The sequence below is a fragment of the Oncorhynchus nerka genome, unplaced genomic scaffold, assembly GCF_034236695.1.
Source record: "Oncorhynchus nerka isolate Pitt River unplaced genomic scaffold, Oner_Uvic_2.0 unplaced_scaffold_2216, whole genome shotgun sequence".
Taxonomy (NCBI): Eukaryota; Metazoa; Chordata; class Actinopteri; order Salmoniformes; family Salmonidae; genus Oncorhynchus; species Oncorhynchus nerka.
This window is the reverse complement of record NW_027039089.1, coordinates 10,052-28,882: the sequence shown is the minus strand read 5'-3', so window position 1 is coordinate 28,882 and position 18,831 is coordinate 10,052. Positions and strand designations below refer to the sequence as shown.

Sequence of the window (18,831 nt, the reverse complement as noted above, 5' to 3'; positions counted from 1 at the left end):
CTAAGTTCAGGGCAGGATACTGGGTGGTACTGGTGACTAAGTTCAGGGCAGGGTACTGGGTGGTAGACGGCTAGTAACAGTGACTAAGTTCAGGGCAGGATACTGGGCGGTGGACGGCTAACAGTGACTAAGTTCAGGGCAGGTGGGTGGTAGACTAGTAACAGTGACTAAGTTCAGGGCAGGATACTGGGCGGTGGTAGTAACAGTGACTAAGTAACAGTGACTAAGTTCAGGGCAGGATACTGGGTGGTAGACTGGGTGACTAAGTTCAGGGCAGGACTGGGTGGTAGTAACAGTGACTAAGTTCAGGGCAGGATACTGGGCGGTGGACAGTGACTGGTTCAGGGCAGGATGGGCGGTAGACGGCTAGTAACAGTGACTAAGTTCAGGGCAGGATACTGGGCGGAGGTGACTAAGTTCAGGGCAGGATACTGGGCTAAGTAACAGTGACTAAGTTCAGGGCAGGGTACTGGGTGGTAGACGGCTAGTAACAGTGACTAAGTTCAGGGCAGGGTACTGGGCGGTAGACGGCTAGTAACAGTGACTAAGTTCAGGGCAGGATACTGGGCGGTGGACGGCTAGTAACAGTGACTAAGTTCAGGGCAGGATACTGGCTGGTAGACGGCTAGTAACAGTGACTAGGTTCAGGGCAGGGTACTGGGTGGTAGACGGCTAGTAACAGTGACTAAGTTCAGAGCAGGACACTGGGTGGTAGACGGCTTGTAACAGTGACTAAGTTCAGGGCAGGATACTGGGCGGAGGCCGGCTAGTAACAGTGACTAAGTTCAGGGCAGGATACTGGGTGGTAGACGGCTAGTAACAGTGACTAAGTTCAGGGCAGGATACTGGGTGGTAGACGGCTAGTAACAGTGACTAAGTTCAGGGGACAGGATACTGACTAAGTTCAGGGCAGGATACTGGGTGGCTAGTAACAGTGACTAAGTTCAGGGCAGGATACTGGGCGGAGGCGGCTAGTAACAGTGACTAAGTTCAGGGCAGGATACTGGGCGGTAGACGGCTAGTAACAGTGACTAAGTTCAGGGCAGGATACTGGGCGGAGGCATAAGTTCAGGGCAGGATGGGCGGAGGCCAGCTAATATTGAACAGCCTTACCTATAGAGTAGCACCACCACCCATCAGCCCATTCTCTTCTTGATGTCAAAGCTGCAGTGTATTGTTGCTATAGGAGTTTATGATTAATAATCCTATTTACTTCAAGACACACTAAGATGTCACCATACTATTCATTTAAAGCCCCTCGGTCAGATATAAATCATCAGAGTGGGAAACCAACTGACATGGAAACAATGGAGCAAATGTATCACTATCAGAGGGGTGTATTATGACATCATATAGAACTACTCAGACATTCCAAATATCACTTGATTATCAGAGGGGTGAATTATGACATCATATAGAACTACTCAGACATTCCAAATCAGGCTTCATCCATATCATGAAGGTGGATATTGATCCAACCATTTCAAAAGTAATGACTGGGCTGACGGAAACAGGATATGCCTGTACACTTTTATAAATGCTGACAGACGATTTGTTACTTCGTTTGACAATTTGCTTGTATATTTGTGTCAGTAAAAATGTCTAAGTGAGAAATGGCTGTGGAAACTTCTTAATGATAACAATCACATCTTAGTTAACTTGGAGTCACATGATATGTTGTGTGGTCCTCCCACTATGACTTGAGAAACCATGTAGTTTATTAGGCTACAGATGAAATAAGTTATGAACTTCACAGGGTGGTGAAAGTGCATGTGATGAGCTTGATGCTCCTTTCCAATACATTTTGAGGTTCTTATTCTGGTGACATGATGATCGATGCTTGGTTGCCATTTGACAAGTAAAATAATAATCTCATCATTCGGGTAACAACGTTTATTCAACCAGTGGGAGGTTTGTAAATGCCACCAGGAAAGTCGAAAGAGGAACTCTTCATTGAGACAATGATAAACAGCAATCCATGGGAGAGTTGTGGTGGATATTATACATTAAGGATCTGCTGGAGTCCAAGTCAAACCAAGATTCTTTATTTCTGAGCTCAGAGAGAATAACAGAGTTACATAGTGCAGTGTAGACAGTCTGAATTCCTGAAGCATTGAGTGATGAGCACATATCCTTATAGTTTCCTGTTCCAGGGCGGGACTTTATTCATACAAGGACACAGGTGCAAATTGGTTTGCAACACAGGATGATACTCCCAAGAACAGGAGCTTATAATAGGACAGTTTCATAAGGTTAGTCACATACTCAGTTATGTGGACACACAAACAATTAACATTTTCCATTACAGAGTCTGAACATTTTCATTTAATTAAATCATCAGTGGGCCAACAATGCAAATGTCAACAATGGAACAAATACATCACATCCAAATATCACTTGATTATCTGTAGTGTTGGAGGAATGACACACCCAGATAAACACACACAAAGAGTTTAAAAAAGGACAGTTTAAAAGAAGGAACCTGATCTTCTTTATATTCAATTCATGTTTTCTAATAAAAACAAACAAATATATGTTTGAGTATACCCTGTACCATTTAATTTCATATGGTAAAGACAGTAAAACACATTGTCAGTCAACAATATAAGACAACGGGAGCACTGTGTATGTTCTCTGATGAATTTTAAGTCAATGTGATGTGAAATATCAACATACACGCTAAGAGAAGTAATTTCTCTCTCCTGTGTGGATTCTCTAATGACGTTTAAGTGACTTATGAGTAATATGTTTTCCCACAGTCTGAGCTTTTTCTAAGCCTTCTCCTCTGTGTGCAGTCTAATGTGTTCTTTCAGGCTTCCTAAATGGGCAAATGGTTTGCACCCTGGGAGGAGTGGTAAGGCTTCTCTCCTGTGTGTATTCTCTCATGTTGTTTCAGGTTTCCTCTCTGGTTGAAACACTTTCCACATTGGGAGCAGTGGTAAGGCTTCTCTCCTGTGTGTATTCTCTCATGTTGTTTCAGCATCCCTGACCGGGCGAAACACTTTCCACATTGGGAGCAGTGGTAAGGCTTCTCTCCGGTGTGTATTCTCTCATGTTTTTTCAGGTGTCCTCTCTGGTTGAAACACTTTCCACATTGGGAGCAGTGGTAAGGATTCTCTCCTGTGTGTATTCTCTCAGTGTTCTTTCAGCATCCTCGACCGGGTGAAACACTTTCCACATTGGGAGCAGTGGTACGGCTTCTCTCCTGTGTGTATTCTCTCATGTTCTTTCAGCCTCCCCAACTGGGTGAAACACTTTCCACACTGGGAGCAGTGGTAAGGCTTCTCTCCTGTGTGTATTCTCTCATGTTTTTTCAGGTTTCCTCTCTGCTTGAAACACTTTCCACATTGGGAGCAGTGGTAAGGCTTCTCTCCTGTGTGTATTTTCTCGTGTTGTTTCAGCGCCCCCGAACGGCCGAAACACTTTCCACATTGGGAGCAGTGGTAAGGCTTCTCTCCTGTGTGTATTCTCTCATGTTGTTTCAGTTGTGCTTTCTGGTTGAAACACTGTCCACACTGGGAACACTGGTGTCGTCTTGCTGGTTTGGACGTCCCTGGCTCTGGTTCCTCTGAGTCTGGTCTTTCTCCTGCCAAAGACAGTGTTATTTTTAAATAGAGACCCAAATGAAACCACATGATAAAAAAACCTTGCTACGAGGGTAAATCCTAAATCAGATCTCTCAATAACCTGAGGCCAGTTTTAACAATCTTAGTGTGATTTTAAAACAAATGTAGAGCTTCCTGGTAATTACTGCTATGTTTACATTACTTATTCATCCTGTTTTACAAGTCAGAACACAAAAACCTAGACAGTTCTAGGACACTGAAGACACAGACGTCGCTGGATTCCAATTGAACAGGTGGTTCTAAATATATAACTTTCATAGCTGTATGATACAGAATGTGACCTACACACTTCCTTAAACATAAAATAACTAAAGAAGTAATTTTGTGTGGAAGTCCAAAACTAGTTTTTACGTCACAGATACAAAGCACATCAGTAACATCTCCCCGTTGTTGAAAGGGTTCGACACATTGCTGTTTAAATGGACCAATTTCTTATTTAGACATTCACAGATTTTCAACATTTTGATTATCGCTGATGTCATATTTTGGGTAAATGTTCCTAAAACTGATTGTAACAACAAAAAACAAAAATATAAACGCAACATGTAAAGTGTTGGATGTTTCATGAGCTGAACAAAAAAGATTGCAGAATTTTTTACATCCCTGTTAGTCAACATTTATTCTTTGCCAAGATAATCCATCCACCTGACAGGTGTGGCATATCAAGAAGCTGATTGAACAGCTTGGTTATTACACAGATGCACCTTGTGCTGGGGATAATAAAAGGCTACTCGAAAATGTGCAGTTTGTTCACACAACAATGCCACAGATCTCTGAGGGAGCGGGCAATTGGCATGCTGACTGCAGGAATGTCCACTGGAGCTGTTACGGAATTTAATGTACAGTACCAGTCAAAAGTTTGGACTCACCTACTCATTCAAGGGTTTTTCTTTATTTTTACTATTTTCTACATTGTAGAATAATAAAGACATCAAAATTATTAAAAAACACATGGAATCATGTAGTAACCACAAGTGTTAAATCAAAATATATATTTTATTCTTCAAAAGTTGCCACCCTTGCTTTCTCTCAAACAGCTTTACCTGGAATCCTTTTCCAACAGTCTTGTACGTGTTCCCACATATGCTGAGAACTTGTAGGCCGCTTTCCCTTCACCTCTGCGATCCAACTCATCCCAAATGACAGTGGGACTAAGCCCAAACTAGATGGGATGGCATATAGCTGTAGAATGCTGTGGAAACCATGCTGGTTAAGTGTGACTTTGATTTATTTATTCATGACATTGTCAACAGCAAAGCACCCGCACACCATCACATCTCCTCCTCCATGCTTCACGGTGGGAACCACACATGCGGAGAATCTGTTCATCTACTCCTCGTCTCACAAAGACATGACGCTCGGATCCAAAAATCTCAAATTTGGACTCATCAGACCCAAGGACAGATATCCACCGGTCTAATGTCCATTGCTCGTTTTTCTTGGCCCAAGCAAGTCTCTTCTTCTTATTGGTGTGCTTGAGTAGTGGTTTCTTTGCAGCAATTCGACCATGAAGGCCTGATTCACACAGTCTCCTCTGAACAGTTGATATTGAGATGTGTCTGTTCATTCAACTCTGTGAAGCATTTATTTGGGCAGCAATTTCTGAGGCTGGTAACTCTAATGAACTTATTCTCTGCAGCAGAAGTAACTCTGGGTCTCAATAAAATGCAAATTAATTACTTAAAAATCATTCAATGTGATTTTCTGGATTTTTGTTTTAGATCCCCTCTCTCATGGTTGAAGCCTGCTATAAACCACCCTCTGCCCCCAGCTGTGCTCTGGACACCATATGTGAACTGATTGCCCCCCCCCATCTATCTTTGAGCTCGTGCTGCTAGGCGACCTAAACTGGAACATGCTTAACACCCCAGCCATCCTACAATCTAAACGTGATGCCCTCAATCTCACACAAATTATCAATGAACCTCCCCAAAGCCTTAAACACGGGCACGCTCATAGATATCATCCTAACCAACTTGCCCTCTTAATACACCTCTGCTGTTATCAACCAAGATCTCAGCGATCACTGCCTCATTGCCTGCATCCGTAATGGGTCAGCGGTCAAACGACCTCCACTCATCACTGTCAAACGCTCCCTGAAACACTTCAGCGAGTAGGCCTTTCTTATCGACCTGGCCGGGGTATCCTGGAAGGATATTGATCTCATCCCGTCAGTAGAGGATGCCTGGGTATTTTTTTTAAATGCCTTCCTAACCATCTTAAATAAGCATGCCCCATTCAAGAAATTTAGAACCAGGAACAGATATAGCCCTTGGTTCTCCCCAGACCTGACTGCCCTTAACCAACACAAAAACATCCTATGGCGTTCTGCATTAGCCTCGAACAGCCCCCGTGATATGCAGCTGTTCAGGGAAGCTAGAAACCATTATACACAGGCAGTTAGAAAAGCCGAGGTTAGCTTTTTCAAGCAGAAATTTGCTTCCTGCAACACTAACTCAAAAAACATCCGAAAAATATTCCAAATTAGCTCCACAGGGCACACACTTTCTAGTAGGCTTAAATTAAAGACAAGGAAAATAGGAATGGCAATATCGGCCGCTATTATCCTCAATTTTCCATCCACGTTGTCAGACACCAGTGACTTTTATTTGCGCAAAATTTCATTGAAGATGCTCCACAGCTTTTTACAATCATTCTTCATGTCATTTATCTTTGTTTCATTGTGTACTTTATTCTTTTTATTCAGTTTAGTCACATGATTTCTCAATTTGCAATAGGTTTGCCAATCAGTTATACAGCCAGACCTATATGCCATCTCTTTTGCCTCCCTCTTCATCATACCATTTTTTAAATTCCTCATCAATTCACGTGGATTGAACAGTTTTTACAGTCATTTTCTTAATGGGTGCTGCTTATTAGTAACTGGGATAAGCAGATTCAAATGTGTCAAGGGCAATTTCTGGTTGCTCATCATTACACACCATGGACCAACAAATATTATTTACATCAATAACATAGGAATCACTACAAAAAAATGTATGACCTCTTATACACAATATTAGGCCCAGCCTTTGGAACTGTGGTTTTCCTAGACATGGCTACTATAATGTGATCACTACATCTGATGGATCTGGATGCTGCTTTAAAACCCATTTCTGCAGCATTAGTAAAGATATGATCAAACCATGTTGATGATTTCATTCCTCTACTGTTTGTCACTACCCTGGTAGGTTGATTGATAACCTGAACAAGGTTGCCGGCACTGGTTACAGTTTGAAGCTTTTGCTTGAGTAGGCAGCCTGATCACAGTTTTCCTCCAGTATTAGTTAATTAATTACCAAAGTCTTGAGTTTAGTTTGCCTGTTCTACAGTCTTGTAAAGATAGGGGCGTTGACTGGGACAGGCAATGTAACATCCATAATGTTTTAAGGAAAAGTTTTTGTAAAACAAGCATCTTACATCAGATCATTGAAACTTTCTCTCCAAAGCTGACTTTAATCAAGGTTTTATATGGTCTATTGGTTTCTCTCTTTTCATTGGCAGAATCCTTTTTCAGTGTTATGATATTCATAACATCCATATACACCAGTCTATCTTCCTGTCAACTAACACAACTCTGCTGGTTGTCCTGGTAACAGATACCAGTGGGCAGATCTATTGTATTTGTTCCAACTAAACTACAGCACTTACTTTGATGTGTCAAATCTGATCCTTTCTTCTCTTCTCCTCCTCTCACAGTTCCACTCAGCCCCGTTGTTTTCCTGCAGTCCACCAGCAGCACAGACAACCTCTTCATACCCAGCAGTAAGGTGCTACCAGGAGAGGCACGATACAGGGACTCCGGGAGGGAGGAAGGGCTAGCGTTGTCCTGGTAACCATAAAGATGGGACACAGACACATATCATTATGGATGCTGATGTCACTGTTGTCATGAAGTGCTTTACAGAAACCCAGCCCAGACCCAGAGAGAGCAAGCTGTATGCTAGACCAGACCAAGCTGTACCATCTGGTGTTCTGATCTGGAGAGACTCTTCTCTGCCTCGTCAGCATCAGGATGTTGTTGAAGCTCCCCAGAGGATCCACCATAGTCATGTCTCTCTCCTGTGTTAATGAGAACATCAAAATGAGTCGTAAACTTATAACCGTCTAATAAAATCATAGGGTCTTACAAGAGGCATGAATATGTCCCTTTGATATTTTAAGTAGAGATTATGCTTCAATATTGAATTTTAAAAGCCTGTTATATTAGATGAGGGGAACTTTAATATAGACCACATGGAGAATTCAATACATCTAAATGAAAAGCCCCTCAAATATATGAACCAATTGCAGATCGACCCTTTAACAATTTATATAGAACTGAACAACATATTCAAGTGTAGAACTTCAGTAGAATGCTCCTTAAAAAAAACACATTCATTCAACAACTGCATGGTTTGTGTCCCTGTTTTTAAGATAGCACTCACTGATGGTAATCGGATATTTTGTCTCCTCCTCTTTCACTCCCAAAACGTCTTCCTTCTTCACCTTTATTGAGATAGCATCCTCTTCCTCTATAAAAGGTTAATTCTCTTCTTTCACTATAACAGCCTTCTCTTCCTCCTTTTTCATTCTGAAATGTTCTTTCACTATAACAGCATCTTCTTCCTTCATTATAACAGCCTCCTCTTCCTCCTTTTTCATTCTGAAATGTTCTTTCACTATAACAGCATCTTCTTCCTTCACTATAACAGTCTCCTCTTCCTCCTTTTTCATTCTAAAAGGTTCTTTCTCTTTCACTGTAACATCCTCCTCTTCTTCAATGTTCAGTGCCAGAGCTTCTTTCTCCAAACAGCAGACCTCCTCTTCTATAGCAGGGGATGAGTACTTTAATGAACTCATGGTCAGGGATGTTAGCTAGCTAGTTAGCATTAGCGACTAGCCTAGTGCTAGGCTCAGCATCAATCTTTAACAAGTTTGCAAATTCGGTTACAGTTAACCAGTTAATACGTCAACAGAACTGTGTTTAAAACACTGAGATTAGATCATGTACATTAAGATGGTCTAAAGCGTCAATCTTTCACTTTTATGTTGGCTAGCAAGCTACCGCCGTGGTTGAAAGAGTTGGCGCCTTGTTGTTCCTGAAGAAGCGTCCGTCCAGTCCATTATACGTCACGAAAGAAGAGTCAACTGAAAGACGCTCGTCGCCATCTGCTGACTGGAGTGGGTAACGCAGTTTGGAAACAATACACTACACTTTTGTATTGGAAAGAACGTACCGTAATTTCCGGACTATAAGCCGCTACTTTATTCCCACGCTTTGAACCTCGTGGTTTATACAATGACGCGGCTAATTTATGGATTTTTCCCGCTTTCACAAGATTCATGCCGCCAAAAAAACTGAGCACTGTCACATAATGTGACGTAAATCGAGCGCGCTCAAACTTCCCATCATTCTGATTACGGTAATAATTTTGTCACCCTCATCATGGCAAAGACACCAAGAAATGTATATGATGCAGCTTTCAAGTTGAAGGCGATCGATCTGGCTGTTGGAAAAGGAAAGAGAGCTGCTGCACGGGAGCTTGGCCTTAATGAGTCGATGATAAGACGTTGGAAACAGCAGCGTGAGGAACTGACTCAGTGCAAAAAGACAACAAAGGCTTTCAGAGGGAAGAAAAGCAGATGGCCCAAAGTATTTGCAGCCACTCGACATCAGTGTAAATCGCTGTTTTGTTCCGTTTAAGAAATGTTTTTCAACAGAATCTTCGGAATGAATAAACCCCTGATCATGTGTAAACACAGTTCACTTTCATTACAGGCACGTTGTAGTCCTTCTCTCCTCCTCTCACCTATTCCCTTCGCTCCTGGACATCAATGCACAACACATCAGCTGTATGTGACCAGGTGAAAAAAAAACTTTTCCAAAAGCTCGTAGGTTTGTATTGAAGTCCAAATCATCATGATCCAAGATGGCGTAGCAGTAAGTGTCCTGTCGTATCGTCTCTCTGTAAATATCGTCTCTTTTTCGTTTTAGATATTTTTTCTTCGCATATCTTTAAAAACATTTTGCTAAACCTAAGCTTCCAAATACTCTTCTGCAACCCGCCAATGTAGCTACCTTTCCTAAAGTAGTTATATTTACATCGGAACCGGACCCCCTCAACTGAAGCTAGCCAGCTAACTACCAGCTATGCTAGCGGTCTTCAGCTAACTGGTCATCAACTAACCTTTAGCTCGGAAAGCTCTCGCCAGTTCGAACAGCGCGACGCTAACCAGAGCATAACGGACCTATTTAATTTTGTTATTTTTTTACCCCCGGAATCCCACCACAAACGGAACATTCTTCAGCTGGATCTTCGCAACTAGCTATCGAGCTAAACAGCAACCCTGGTTGTTTACTCCTGGCTAGCGTTTCCACCCACGTAGCTTGAAGCTAGCCCGGCCAGAGCTCCTAGCATACTCCTGGGCTACAATACCTTGACTACGACCGGTCTATCGATATCACTGCATGAAGAGGAATAAACAGACTCACCCCATCGCGACGTCCTCCAAAGGCTAACTCTCTAGCCCTCGCTATCTCCTTGCTTGCTAGTTCGGCATGCTAACTGCTAGCTTGTTTAGCCCAGGTCCGCTAACTACTACCTTGTTTACCCCGGCCTGCTAATCTGTTAGCACAGGCCTGCTAACCGTCTTGCATCGCCGCGTCCCTAAAACGCAGTGGCCCATATGTACTCTCTCTTCCCGTTTAAAAAAAATAAATTGTTTATACCTTCCGGAAACCTGCCTCACCCAATGTGATACGGAATCGCTATTATCTTTATTTTTAGAACACACTCAAGAACCTCCAGAAGCTAACCAGCTAGCTAGCTACAAGCTATTTAGTCATTGTTAGTTTTCTTAACCTGGATAACACTCGCCAGCCCAGCCCCCCTGCCCCATCCACCGCTGCCCCCTGGACTCTGATCACTTGGCTACATAGCTGATGCACGCTGGACTGTCCATTAATCACGGTACTCCATTCTGCTTGTTTGTTTTATCTGTCGGCCGAGTTGCCTAGTCAATGCCATCTCACCTGCTGTTGTTATGCTAGCTGATTAGCTGTTGTCTCACCCACTGTTTTAGCTAGCTTTCCCAATTCAACACCTGTGTTACTGTATGCCTCGCTGTATGTCTCTCTCAAATGTCAATATGCCTTGTATACTGTTGCTCAGGTTAGTTATCATTGTTTTAGTTCACAATGGAGCCCCTAGTTCTATTCCTCAGACCCCTGATACCTCCTTTGTCCCACCTCCCACATATGCGGTGACCTCACCCATTACAACCAGCATGTCCAGAGATAAAACCTCTCTCATCATCACCCAGTGCCTGGGCTTACCTCCGCCGTACCCGCACCCCACCATACCCCTGTCTGTGCATTATGCCCTGAATATATTCTACCATGCCCAGAAACCTGCTCCTCTTATTCTCTGTCCCCAACGCTCTAGGCGACCAGTTTTGATAGCCCTTAGCCGCACCCTCATACTACTCCTTCTCTGTTCCGCGGGTGATGTGGAGGTAAACCCAGGCCCTGCATGTCCCCAGGCACCCTCATTTGTTGACTTCTGTGATCGAAAAAGTCTTGGTTTCATGCATGTCAACATTAGAAGCCTCCTCCCTAAGTTTGTTTTACTCACTGCTTTAGCACACTCTGCTAACCCTGATGTCCTTGCCGTGTCTGAATCCTGGCTCAGGAAGGCCACCAAAAATTCAGAGATTTCCATACCCAACTATAACATCTTCCGTCAAGATAGAACTGCCAAAGGGGAGGAGTCGCAGTCTACTGCAGAGATAGCCTGCAAAGTAATGTCATACTTTCCAGGTCTGTACCCAAACAGTTCGAACTACTAATTCTGAAAATTACTCTCTCCAGAAATAAGTCTCTCACTGTTGCCGCCTGCTACCGACCCCCCTCAGCTCCCAGCTGTGCCCTGGACACCATTTGTGAATTGATTGCCCCCATCTAGCTTCTGAGTTTGTTCTGTTAGGTGACCTAAACTGGGATATGCTTAACACCCCGGCAGTCCTACAATCTAAGCTAGATGCCCTCAATCTCACACAAATCATCAAGGAACCCACCAGGTACAACCCTAACTCTGTAAGCAAGGGCACCCTCATAGACGTCATCCTGACCAACTGGCCCTCCAAATACACCTCCGCTGTCTTCAACCAGGATCTCAGCGACCACTGCCTCATTGCCTGTATCCGCTACGGTGCCGCAGTCAAACGACCACCCCTCATCACTGTCAAACGCTCCCTAAAACACTTCTGTGAGCAGGCCTTTCTAATCGACCTGGCCCGGGTATCCTGGAAGGACATTGACCTCATCCCGTCAGTTGAGGATGCCTGGTCATTCTTTAAGAGTAACTTCCTCACCATATTAGATAAGCATGCTCCGTTCAAAAATGCAGAACTAAGAACAGATACAGCCCTTGGTTCACCCCAGACCTGACTGCCCTCGACCAGCACAAAAACATCCTGTGGCGGACTGCAATAGCATCGAACAGTCCCCGCGATATGCAACTGTTCAGGGAAGTCAGGAACCAATACACGCAGTCAGTCAGGAAAGCTAAGGCCAGCTTCTTCAGGCAGAAGTTTGCATCCTGTAGCTCCAACTCCAAAACGTTCTGGGACACTGTGAAGTCCATGGAGAACAAGAGCACCTCCTCCCAGCTGCCCACTGCACTGAGGCTAGGGAACACGGTCACCACCGACAAATCCATGATTATCGAAAACTTCAACAAGCATTTCTCAACGGCTGGCCATGCCTTCCGCCTGGCTACTCCTACCTCGGCCAACAGCTCCGGCCCCCGCAGCTCCTCGCCCAAGCCTCTCCAGGTTCTCCTTTACCCAAATCCAAATAGCAGATGTTCTGAAAGAGCTGCAAAACCTGGACCCGTATAAATCAGCTGGGCTTGACAATCTGGACCCTCTATTTCTGAAACTATCCGCCGCCATTGTCGCAACCCCTATTCCCAGCCTGTTCAACCTCTCTTTCATATCGTCTGAGATCCCCAAGGATTGGAAAGCTGCTGCAGTCATCCCCCTCTTCAAAGGGGAGACACCCTGGACCCAAACTGTTACAGACCTATATCCATTCTGCCCTGCCTATCTAAGGTCTTTGAAAGCCAAGTCAACAAACAGGTCACTGACCATCTCGAATCCCAACGTACCTTCTCCGCTATGCAATCTGGCTTCCGAGCCGGTCACACCTCAGCCACACTCAAGGTACTAAACGACATCATAACCGCCATCGATAAAAGACAGTACTGTGCAGCCGTCTTCATCGACCTTGCCAAGGCTTTCGACTCTGTCAATCACCATATTCTTATCGGCAGACTCAGTAGCCTCGGTTTTTCGGATGACTGCCTTGCCTGGTTCACCAATTACTTTGCAGACAGAGTTCAGTGTGTCAAATCGGAGGGCATGTTGTCCGGTCCTCTGGCAGTCTCTATGGGGGTGCCACAGGGTTCAATTCTCGGGCCGACTCTTTTCTCTGTGTATATCAATGATGTTGCTCTTGCTGCGGGCGATTCCCTGATCCACCTCTACGCAGACGACACCATTCTATACACTTTCGGCCGTCATTGGACACTGTGCTATCTAACCTCCAATCGAGCTTCAATGCCATACAACACTCCTTCCGTGGCCTCCAACTGCTCTTAAACGCTAGTAAAACCAAATGCATGCTTTTCAACCGATCGCTGCCTGCACCCGCTTGCCCGACTAGCATCACCACACTGGATGGTTCCGACCTTGAATATGTGGACACCTATAAGTACCTAGGTGTCTGGCTAGACTGCAAACTCTCCTTCCAGACCCATATCAAACATCTCCAATCGAAAATCAAATCAAGAGTCGGCTTTCTATTCCGCAACAAAGCCTCCTTCACTCACGCTGCCAAGCTTACCCTAGTAAAACTGACTATCCTACCGATCCTCGACTTCGGCGATGTCATCTACAAAATTGCTTCCAACACTCTTCTCAGCAAACTGGATGCAGTTTATCACAGTGCCATCCGTTTTGTCACTAAAGCACCTTATACTACCCACCACTGCTCTAGTCGGCTGGCCCTCGCTACATATTCGTCGCCAGATCCACTGGCTCCAGGTCATCTACAAGGCCATGCTAGGCAAAGCTCCGCCTTATCTCAGCTCACTGGTCACGATGGCAACACCCATCCGTAGCACGCGCTCCAGCAGGTGTATCTCATTGATCATCCCTAAAGCCAACACCTCATTCGGCCGCCTTTCGTTCCAGTACTCTGCTGCCTGTGACTGGAACGAATTGCAAAAATCGCTGAAGTTGGAGACTTTTATCTCCCTCACCAACTTCAAACATCAGCTATCTGAGCAGCTAACCGATCGCTGCTAACCGATCGCTGCAGCTGTACATAATCTATTGGTAAATAGCCCACCCATTTTCACCTACCTCATCCCCACAGTTTTTATTTATTTACTTTTCTGCTCTTTTGCACACCAATATCTCTACCTCTACATGATCATCTGATCATTTATCACTCCAGTGTTAATCTGCAATATTGTAATTATTCGCCTACCTCCTCATGCCTTTTGCACACATTGTATATAGACTCCCCTTTTTTCTCTACTGTGTTATTGACTTGTTAATTGTTTACTCCATGTGTAACTCTGTGTTGTCTGTTCACACTGCTATGCTTTATCTTGGCCAGGTCGCAGTTGCAAATGAGAACTTGTTCTCAACTAGCCTACCTGGTTAAATAAAGGTGAAATAAAAAATTTAAAAAAATAAAAAATACTCAGAGGAGAAACGGAAACTCGCTGTGCTCCAGGCTACACCATGGTGCTACCCTACAGAATGCTGCTGAGGCTACTGTAGACCTTCATGTTTTCATCAATTATTTGGTGACGTGATTATATTTAGTCGCCTTCCTCCTCTGAGGAGCCTCCCCTTCCTCCTCTGAGGAGCCTCCCCTTCCTCCTCTCAGGAGCCTCCCCTTCCTCCTCTCAGGAGCCTCCCCTTCCTCCTCTCAGGAGCCTCCCCTTCCTCCTCTGAGGAGCCTCCCCTTCCTCCTCTGAGGAGCCTCCCCTTCCTCCTCTGAGGAGCCTCCACTGCACCCAAAGGACACCCAGCCAACTTGACAATTGTGGGAAGCATTGGAGTCAACATGGGCCAGCATCCCTGTGGAATGCTTTCGACACCTTGTGGAGTCCATGCCCCGATGAATTGAGGCTATTCTGAGGGGCAAAGGGGAGGGTCCAACTCCATATTAGGAAGGTGTTCGAAATGTTTGGTATAATCAGTGGATACATCTGCCATTTAGCAGACACTTTTATCCAAAGGGATTTGCAGTCATGTTTGCAAACACTTAACATATGGATGGTCCCAGGAATAAAACCCACTACCCTGGTTTAACAAGCACTACGCTCCACCAACTGAGCTACAGGACCACAAGGAATGATCAAGGAATGACGCAGATAAACACACACAGCCTGAGTTTGAAAAATATAATTGAATCAAAGACCGTAACATTGAAACTGACATACTTCATATTAGACGTAGACCGATTCATCTGAATGGCCGATTAATTAGGGCCGATCTCGGGTTTGGTATTTTTGGGCGGCGATTTTGCAAAACATTTTTTTACACCTTTATTGAACTCGGCAAGTCAGTTAAGAACACATTCTTATTTTCAATGATGGCCTTGGAACGGTGGGTTAACTGCCTTGTCCAGGGGCAGAACGCTAGATTTTCACCGTGTCAGCTCAGGGGATCCTGCCTTGCAACCTTACAGTTAACTTGTCCAACGCTCTAACCACCTGCCTCTCATTGCACTCCACGAGGAGCCTGCCTGTTACGCGAATGCAGTAGAAGCCAAGTTAACACCATCCAGTCCCAGCCTTCAGCTCCATTCAACCCCTCCCATCTGTCTCTTAACACCATCCAGTCCCTTCAGCTCCATTCAACCCCTTATGGAAAAGGTTGTTGTAAAACATGCACCTTACATCAGATCATCTTGAAACTTTCTCTCTAAAGCGAACTTTCATCAAGGTTTTATATGGTCGATTGGTTTCTCTCTAAAGCGAACTTTCATCAAGGTTTTATATGGTCGATTGGTTTCTCTCTAAAGCTAACTTTCATCAAGGTTTTATATGGTCTATTGGTTTCTCTCTAAAGCGAACTTTCATTAAGGTTTTATATGGTCTATTGGTTTCTCTCTAAAACAAACTTACATCAAGGTTTTACATGTCAACTAACAGAACTGTCTACTGTGGTGGAAATATACCAGTCTATCTTCCTGTCAACAAACAGAACTCTGCTGGTTGTCCTGGTAACAGACACAAGTCTATCTTCCTGTCAACAAACAGAACTCTGCTTGTTGTCCTGGTAACAGATTCCAGTGGGCAGATCTATTTCATTTGTTCAAACTAAATTACAGCACTTACTTTGATGAGTCAAATCTGATCCTTTCTTCTCTTCTCCTCCTCTCACAGTTCCACTCAGCCCTGTTGTTTTCCTGCAGTCCACCCGCAGCACAGACAACCTCTTCATACCCAGCAGTAAGGTGCTACCGGGAGAGGCACGACACGGGGACTCCTGGAGGGCGGAAGGGCTAGCGTTGTCCTGGTAACCATAAAGAGGGGACACAGACACATATCATTATGGATGCTGATGTCACTGTTGTCATAAAGTGCCTTACAGAAACCCAGACCCAGATAGAGCAAGCTGTATGCTAGACCAGACCAAGCTGTACCATCTGGTGTTCTGATCTGGAGAGACTCTTCTCTGTCTCGTCAGCATCAGGATGTTGTTGAGGCCCCCCAATGGATCCACGATAGTCATGTCTCTCTCCTGTTTGAACGAGAACATCAAACAGATGGTGAACTTATTACCATCATCAATTATTACTGTCTATTACAGTCATATAGTCTTATCAGAGGCATTAATATCTCTAAATTAATTGGGTGCCTTTTGTGTCCCTTTGATATTTTAAGTATAAATGATGCTCCATTATTACATTTTGAAAGCCTGTTATATATAATTAAATCTCATTTAACAGTCCCAAAAATATGTAGCAATGGCAGATTGACCCTTTAACAATTTATATAGTACTGAACATCATATTGAAGTGAAGAACTTCAGTAGAATGCCCCTTAAAAACCACACATTAGTTCAACAACTGCATAGTTTGTGTCCCTGTTTAAGACAGTACTCACTGGTGTTAATCTGATATTCTGTCTCCTCCTCTTTCACTCCCAAAACGTCTTCCTCCTTCACTGAGATAGAACCTTTTAGAGAGGAAGAGGATGTTTTCTCTTCTTTCCCTATAACAGCCTCCTCTTCCTCCTTTTTCATTCTGAAAGGTTCTTTCTCTCCTTTCACTGTAATATCCTCCTCTTCGTCTTTCACGACAATGTTCAGCGCCAGAGCATCTTTCTCTCCTTTCACTGTAATATCCTCCTCTTCGTCTTTCACGACAATGTTCAGCGCCAGAGCGTCTTTCTCCGGACAGCAGACATCCACTTCTTTAGCAGGGGATGAGTAGTTTAATGAGCTCATGGTCAGGGATGTTAGCTAGCTAGTTAGCATTAGCGAATAGCCTAGTGCTAGGCTCAGTATCAATCTTTAACAAATTTGCAAATTGAACAAGCAAATTAGGTTCAAGTTAACGTCAACTGAAATGTGTTTTAAACACTGCGATTAGCTAATGCACATTAACATGGCCTAAAAATCTTTCAGTTTTTATGTTGTCTAGCAAGCTATCGGGGTGGTTGAAAGAGTATCCGTGTTGTTGTTCCTGAAGAAGCGTCCGTCCAGTCCATTATACGTCACACAAGAAGCATCACCTGAAAGACGCTCATCGCCATCTGCTGGCTGGAGTGGGTAACGCAGTTTGGAAACAATAGTTACGACACTTTTTGTATTGGAAAGAACGTCATAATTATTTAACAATAAGCTGATATATTTTCTCTTACGTCTTACAACTAATACTTTCCTGTACACAGACGTAGAAGCGTAATATGAATATGTAGATGATGAATAAATACTTCCATGAATAGGAAGTGTGTTTATACTTATTTACTCTATTCTTTTTTTATCTAGATGTGACCATACTATTCCCTTAAAGCTACGCTACAAAGCTACAACAGGTGTAGACATTATCGTAAAATTCTTACTGACAAGCCCTTAACCAACAATGTAGTTAAGAAAAATAAGAGGTAAGAAAAAAAGTTACACAATAAAAAAACTATACCGTGGCTACAGAGTCAATGTGGAGGTTATATACAGGGGGTACCAGTACAGAGTCAATGTGGAGGCTATATACAGGGGGTACCAGTACAGAGTCAATGTGGAGGCTATATACAGGGGGTACCGGTACAGAGTCAATGTGGAGGCTATATACAGGAGGTACCAGTACAGAGTCCATGTGGAGGCTATATACTGGGATGTACTGGTACAGAGTCAATGTGGAGGCCATATACAGGGGGTACTGGCACAGAGTCAATGTGGAGGCTATATACAAGGGGTACCAGTACAGAGTCAATGTGGAGGCTATATACAGGGGGTACCAGTACAGAGTCAATGTGGAGGCTATATACAGGAGGTACCTGTACAGAGTCAATGTGGAAGCTATATACAGGGGGTACCAGTACATAGTCAATGTGGAGGCTATATACAGGAGGTACCAGTACAGAGTCAATGTGGAGGCCATATACAGGGGGTACTGGCACAGAGTCAATGTGGAGGCTATATACAAGGGGTACCAGTACAGAGTCAATGTGGAGGCTATATACAGGGGGTACCAGTACAGAGTCAATGTGGAGGCTATATACAGGAGGTACCTGTACAGAGTCAATGTGGAAGCTATATACAGGGGGTACCAGTACATAGTCAATGTGGAGGCTATATACAGGAGGTACCAGTACAGAGTCCATGTGGAGGCTATATACTGGAATGTACTGGTACAGAGTCAATGTGGAGGCTATATACAGGAGGTACCAGTACAGAGTCAATGTGGAGGCTATATACAGGGGTACCAGTACAGAGTCAATGTGGAGGCTATATACAGGAGGTACCAGTACAGAGTCAATGTGGAGGCTATATACAGGGGTACCAGTAGAGAGTCAATGTGGAGGCTATATACAGGGGGTACCAGTACAGAGTCAATGTGGAGGCTATATACAGGGGGTACCAGTACAGAATCAATGTGGAGGCTATATACAGGGGGTACCAGTACAGAATCAAT

General features: G+C 44.0%; 1 protein-coding gene and 1 long non-coding RNA gene across 2 annotated transcripts; one reads left to right on the top strand and one right to left on the bottom strand.

Annotated features, from left to right (window-relative positions):
- Positions 1-2,029: 2,029 nt before the first annotated feature.
- Positions 2,030-17,144, bottom strand: LOC135567291 (zinc finger protein 572-like). The gene is made up of 6 exons (XM_065014711.1): positions 16,802-17,144; positions 16,339-16,436; positions 16,031-16,208; positions 7,591-7,688; positions 7,278-7,455; positions 2,030-3,586 (listed from the first exon to the last, which is right to left on the bottom strand). The coding sequence occupies exons 1-6, from the start codon at positions 17,142-17,144 to the stop codon at positions 3,135-3,137; spliced, it is 1,347 nt and encodes a 448-aa protein (XP_064870783.1). The 3' UTR covers positions 2,030-3,134.
- LOC135567292 (uncharacterized) lies at positions 9,542-17,662 on the top strand. Its single transcript, XR_010462320.1, has 2 exons — positions 9,542-10,579; positions 16,079-17,662. It is a non-coding gene; the product is annotated as an uncharacterized LOC135567292 (long non-coding RNA).
- Positions 17,663-18,831: the final 1,169 nt, after the last annotated feature.

Coding starts and splice junctions, on each gene's coding strand:
- LOC135567291 (XM_065014711.1), bottom strand. CDS start 17,144: ATGAGCTCATTAAACTACTCATCCCCTGCTAAAGAAGTGGATGTCTGC. Junction 7,689..16,030: donor ATCAGATTTGACTCATCAAA/GTAAGTGCTGTA, acceptor TCATTAACACAG/GAGAGAGACATGACTATGGT. Junction 7,456..7,590: donor CCAGATCAGAACACCAGATG/GTACAGCTTGGT, acceptor TATGGTTACCAG/GACAACGCTAGCCCTTCCTC.